Source organism: Camellia sinensis, chromosome 13, assembly GCF_055761805.1.
Source record: "Camellia sinensis isolate YWXY chromosome 13, ASM5576180v1, whole genome shotgun sequence".
NCBI classification, from domain to species: Eukaryota; Viridiplantae; Streptophyta; class Magnoliopsida; order Ericales; family Theaceae; genus Camellia; species Camellia sinensis.
This window is the reverse complement of record NC_138973.1, coordinates 133,825,107-133,831,680: the sequence shown is the minus strand read 5'-3', so window position 1 is coordinate 133,831,680 and position 6,574 is coordinate 133,825,107. Positions and strand designations below refer to the sequence as shown.

Here is a 6,574-nt window from a genome sequence, read left to right as displayed (position 1 = left end):
CTATTTACGCTTGTGAAATCTACACACATACCCTCCACTTTGCAATCTTTTTCTTAACAATAATAGTGTTTGACAACCAAGTGGGGTAGTGTACTTTTTAATTACCTTCGCATCTAAGAGTCTTTCAACTTCCTCTACCATTGCCTTAACATGATCTACGTGTGATTGCCTACTTTTTTGTAGTACTGGTTTATGTGCAAGATCAACATTGAGATAGTGGGTGATAATATTGGGGTATACTCCTATCATCTCATAAGGTGTCCAGGTAAAGACATCATTATTATACATCAAAAATTTAAAAAGGAGTTCTTTATCTTGCTTAGATAAGGAATATCCGAGCAGGAAGTACCTTTCAAGATTGTTGGGCGAGATCTTGATTTTCTGCAGCTTCTCTTTTATTCGCTTCTCTAGATCTCTTCTAATTCTTTCTAAGACCTCTAAATCTGGAACCTCAATTGAGTACACTTGTTTCTGAGTTAATTTGACTTCTTTCTGTCCTAAGGCCAACATAAAGAAGTGTCGTGCAAAAACTTGGTCTCCCCGAATGGTCTTGATCTTCCCCTCTCTATTGGAGAATTTCAGAGCTTGATAAAATATGAAAGGGACTACCTTGAGCTGATACAGCCATGGTCTGCCAATGATGGCGTTGTATGGTGAAGGTACGTCCACAACCAAGAAGCAGACTTCAAAACTTACAAAGCCTCCCTTCACTGGCAGCATTACTTCACCGACTGACCAGAAAGGATTCGAGTTAAAGCCTAGGAGTGGTGAGTCAATCTTTTTGAGATCCTGATCTTTAAGACCCAGACTCTGATAAAGCTTGTAGTCCATAATTTCCACTGCACTTCCTTCATCTACCAATTTCATTTCTACTCCGAACCCATCCAGATCCAGTTTGATAATCTGAGCATTTGAGTGCTGCTAGACCAACCCTTGCATATCTTCTTCTGACAATGAAATTACTTGACCCTTAGCACTAGATTCGACCTTTGGCCTCTTATGCCTGAAAGAGTGTTCTGCCTTGTAGACCTCCCTAATATGTGCCACCTTTTTCATCTCTCCCTTAGCCTGTGTTATTTGGTATGGATGCATAACTCCGTGGATGACATGGATCATCCCCCTCGAGTGCTCTGTCGTTGCTTGATTTCCTCCTGTTGGTCGTTCTATCCATTCTGCTGTTGTTCTGCTAAAAAATCATTCAAGCGTCCACCTAGGTACCTTTTGAAGTCCTCGATTCTATGGCCCACCTCATTATGGTAGGCACATTTTGCCCTTTAGTTACTAGCTTTTAGGTCTCCTTTCATTTTGGCTAGCCACTTGAACTAAGGCTTATTCTTGATTTCTGAAAGTATCTGCCAAATTAGAAGTCTGAACACAGTCTGAATGACATAGTCTGCATCTTTTTTCCTAGTAGCCTTAACCTCTTTTGTTTCCTTGCACTGAGTACTAGTTTTCTGTGTACTTGTTTGTGCACTTCCCTATCCTACAGACTTCTGATCCTCCTTAAGTGTGACGCCCCAAAAATTGGGAACATCAAATAATATATGAACAAATAAATACAAGGTTTATCTAAGGTTACAAAAATAGAAAACGTCACTAATGAGTCATTTGGCTAATAACCATGTAAGATCTCAGGAAGGTTAGAGGAGTCAATATAGCCTCTCTTCTAACTCCGACCATCTTAGATAGTAAAACTACCTTTTGACATATCTTGACAAAGCATTAACACAAGGCCTACATGAGTTGATGGAGTGTAAGGATAGGTTACAAATTATATATATAATAATTACAAATCATGTCTTAAATACAACAAGCGATTAATCACTTACAATCTCAAAACGTGTTTACAAAACTAGTTCCTAACTCTCATAGGGTAGCCATGCGTCTTCAAATACTTCAGCTTTGCCTTTGACCGGTCTAATAGTCTTCAATACTTGACATGAAACACCATGAGCTTTGAATACCCAGTAAACACACACACACTCCTATCCATTTTTTCCAATCCAATACACCATCACAATCACAACAAGTAAGTAATGAAGCATGATAATCATTCAATAATAAATGATTACAAGGTTAGATATTAGTAATCTAGAAATCCCCAAAAGAGATTTCATCCTCCCAACAACAAGAATTGGACACCGAACTATTTAGAACTCCCCATTTTGCTGCTCACGGATGCCTGCAACGGTTACATATTGCGCAACGCTATCGGTTAACCTCAAAAGGGACGATGACAAGAAAAAGGTTTTATCACCCTAAATCCAACCTTATCCTTCCAAAAAAAATTTTTTATCCTCCTGAATGTCCCATCTGGACCCAACCTTATCTCACCAAATCAAATCATCGCAAACAAACTGAATACGTTCGTTTCATTCTAGGGTTTACACGATAACTGCTTGCGCAAGACTTAACCTTCAATTAGGGAGCATATCCCATCAATCCATACATAACACATTATCATCTCTTCATTATTCAAGTGATCAAAAACCCAATACCACCCCAATTAAGGTTTCTGTTAAGTTAGATGTCTTAAATTAAAGTTAGAACAACTTAACAAGATTTACATCATCAAATGAAGAAGATAAGGAACATTACCATAACACATGTAATATCATACCAAGACATGATAATATACTAATAAGCATATTCATGAAGACAGGAGCTTAGAATATTTTCCAGGTTCAGTACCATTTAAAGATTAAAATCAAAAGGACCATTTTAGATTTTTCCCGAGCCTGGCCATCCTATGGTTCGTAGAGAATTTTATTTAGTTTTCAGAACATTTTTTAGAAATGGAATAGCTTTTCTATATTTTTAGTTATTTAAGAAACACTCCAATGCTGTCCCGATTCATCGATCATTACAAAAATCAAATTTTCTTTCAAACCTCTCACTCTTTTTCAATGAAACCAATTTTCCTTGAAATCTAACTCTTTAAGCAAGTTTTTGACATAAAACTGAGGTTAGGGAGATGTTTCTACATTTTCTAGAATTTTTTAAAGTTAGCACTAAAACTGGTTTTTCATGCATAATACCCAAACTAAGAAGATTGGTGAGAAAAGAGGCCTGCTAAGGGAAATTTTTCACTTCTTTTGTGATGAAAACTTGTTAAATAATGTATCAATAAATCATATTTTTAGAGAGATGGTGTGCCTTTGGAAATAATGTGAGACATGGGAAGAAAAATGTAGTTTGCATCTATTATGAGGAAATATGAGTAGAAGAAGGATCAAAGCCCAATTCATCCACTTTGAACACATAAACACCATTGCAACACATCTGAAAATATGATTTTAAATCTCTAATAACATGTATTTGAAAAAGGAAATAGAAGGAGAGATGGTGATCTGGCTTACTTGTTGCCTACTTCAAGAGTTTTCACAAAGGTTCTTCTTTTTTTTTTCTCTCCTCTACCACCAAAGCTCTCTCTCTCTCTCTCTCTCTCTCTCTCTCTCTCTTTCACTCCTCTCTTTCTCAGCCAAAATGTAAGTGTGTGAGTCTGTTTTGTGCTCAAAAGCGTAGAGAGAATTAGTGTATTTATAGAAAAAAAGAATGGTGAAAAGTCCAAAATGTCTTTAGTTCCAATTCAATTGAATAGGCTTGGATCTAGTTAGGATGAAAAGGAATGTATGATGGTTAGAGCCTTAATTACACCTTTAAACATGATCTAGTTAAGGTTTTGATTAATCAAAGTTGAATTGGTTACAAGTACAATATATATATTGTGGTGAAATGGATTTGGAAATACTTCTTCGATCCAGTCAGACCTTGGAGATCCTTGGAATGTCACCTGAAATAGAAAAGAACACTCCGGTCGATATTACCGGAATTAGCACTCCGACGAGCAACTTATCTTTTTCTCAGTCCTCTCCTCTCTCCTTAGATTTAAATATTTTATCACTCATACCTCTTGTTTAAGCCCACATTCCCTTTTTATAGTTCCTTTCGTTATGTTCTTTTCATTTCTTCTATGCCCACTTCCCTGTAGTGGACAGCCTAGCTTCAATATGGGTCTGCCGTCTATTATTATCTATTCAGCACCCATTAGGATTATCCCTGCTTATTTGCTACGTCTTGTGGGCCAATGGGCTTTTATAACATTTGTGTCGTCAACCTCTTTATCCATATTTCATCGTTTATTCGGCTCCCACAATTGCCCCCCAAGTATTCGACTAAATATCGTAGTTAACATTCTCAGTTGTTAAAAGCATGTTTTACTCAGCTTGAGTTGTCAAAACATATTGGAATTCAGAAATATGGCGCATGAACACCTTTTGTTGTTAACTTGTCGGTGGGGAGGCAATATGAAATGATTGCAGCTTCCCTCCCTTTCGTATCTTCCATTCATTTAATACGACTTGAAAAACTCTCCTCATTTCCATCTTTTGAAAGGTTTCTATCCTTTGTCCATCTCTTGCAACCCTCAATCTTCAAGACTTTGTGCAATTTACTATATCTTCGTATCTGCCATTCATCTCTCTTTTATTTTATCCTGTAAGTCTTCTAAGCCTTCTTTCTTTACTTGTCTTTGCTTTTGCGTTGGTCCCCTACTCCGTTGTTATGGCGCAGCATTTGAAAGCTCTCCTATCTAAGGATTGAGTTGCCGCCTTTCGTCATCATTTTTTGATCCTAGACGACATCTGATTGACCGTCGTTGGTGATGACGTGGTTGACATGGAAAGGGAGGATGTAAACACAATCATTTTCTCTTTACTGTCAATCGTTAAGGATGGAGTCCGTTTCCCCCTCCATCCCTTTCTTAGATCCGTCTTGCACTACTGTTGTTTAATCCCTTCCCAACCTAACGTAAATGTCTACTGAATGATAATGGGTATAATATAATTAAACTATTAACTCCAACTTAACCTAGGAGACCTTGTTGTTCAGCATTGTTATGTCTTGGCCAAATCGTCTAGCTGGCAAGGACATTATTTTTTGAGAGCCAAAAACATAGATCACCATTTACTGACTATGCTTGCCAGCTCTGGCAAGAGGGTAGATGATGTCATTGTCGTAGTCTGACATAATTAGGAATTCAACGAAGGAGAAGGTCGCCTAGACCTATTGCCTAGGTAGAAAGGCAAACCAGGTGGCCGAATGGATCTTTTGCCACTTTTGCCAATTCAATTCTTATTTAGCTTAAGTTCTTTAATTTGATCATCTCTCTTTTGTGTAGGCAATGACCTCAAAAAATCCCTCACTTCGGTGAACAAATTTGTGCTCACTCAAGTAAAGGTTGTCCTTAGTTTTGTTGGTCATCTAAATCTTCAAGGGCACCCATCTACTGTTAAGATACGACCTTACATACTCAACCTTTTCGACAGCTAATCATATTCCAGTTCCAAGAGGTCAACGGCAGCTCATAGCTCTAATATTCCTAAGTACCAATCTAAAAGATATTGGACTTGGAGAGTCTTCTGCCAGTGAACAGAGAGGAGAAGTTGGCAACCAAGGTAAATAAGGTGGCAAACAAGGCGTCGAAGAAATTTATCCAAATCTCGCGACTCAAACTCTTTCGCTGAGTTGGAGGTCCGTTTGGAAGAGGAACAAGAGCTAGGTAGAGAAATTGGTCGAGCCCCTGATCAAGTCGAACTCCAAGAAAGAGTTGGTTGTCCATCTTCTTCAAGCTAAGTAGATTTAATCTCCCGCGAAGAAGATATCTTTATTGATTTAGAAGACTTGCCTAGATCCAATTCTGAAAACATGGCAGGAGCGCAGTTCATTAGAAGGAGGAATGCCGAGAAGATGGCGGCAACAAGGATAGCAGAAAGTACTAGGAGAAGTCAAGAAATTCCTCCACCTCCGATGGTCCACACAAAGACGGTCGCTAAAACCGTACCTGATGATCCGGCCCATCAACGATAGGAATCAACAGAGGAAACAGTGGTCGAACAAAGAGGGGAGAAGCGTCCCGTCGAATCTGTCGAAGTTACGGCCAAATCATCTGAGCAACTAATCGATAAACGACAGAGATTTTTGCCTCCGCTTGATCTTTCTGCGCTATTTTCAATCCAACCTAAGCTGAAGGGATCTTTGGTTCCCATTGGAGCGTCGACAGTCAAGGATCATGCTGTAGCATTAAGTATGGCTTCGGCGATTTCCTTTCCATTGGATAAGGCGATATTTCGTGCTGAGCTAGACGTTGTTTCCACTGCCTTGGCCGCCCAATCGCTATCCTAATGAGCATCGTTTCTTAGACTCATTGCACTTTACATGTTCATTACTTTACCATTTTTATTTGGTTTCCTTTCCATGCAGAAGAGCAGATCTCCAAAATTGGCTGCCTTCATTATAACGCCATAGATCTAATCAACTCACTCAAAGTAGAGGTTGAAGCCAAGAAAAATAAGGCTAAATCAACCACTGCCGACTTAGCAATTGCAACAAAAAAAGCTAAAGTCGAGGCAAAAAGAGCCGAAGAGGAGCGCGCAAAGGCTGTTACTGAAGAGGAAAAGACGAAGAATGTCGACTTGTTTTGGAGGGCTGTCGAAAAAAGGGCCAACATTACATAAATCGCTCTCGCGAAGGAAAAAGTGGAAATAGAGAGACTCAAGGCTGATCTCCAAGCTAA

The 6,574-nt window shown here is 38.8% G+C and overlaps 1 protein-coding gene across 1 annotated transcript; it reads right to left on the bottom strand.

Moving 5' to 3' along the window:
• Positions 1–867, bottom strand: LOC145805722 (uncharacterized). Its single transcript, XM_082900906.1, has one exon. It carries the CDS (start codon positions 865–867, stop codon positions 1–3), a length of 867 nt encoding a protein of 288 aa, XP_082757032.1.
• Positions 868–6,574: the final 5,707 nt, after the last annotated feature.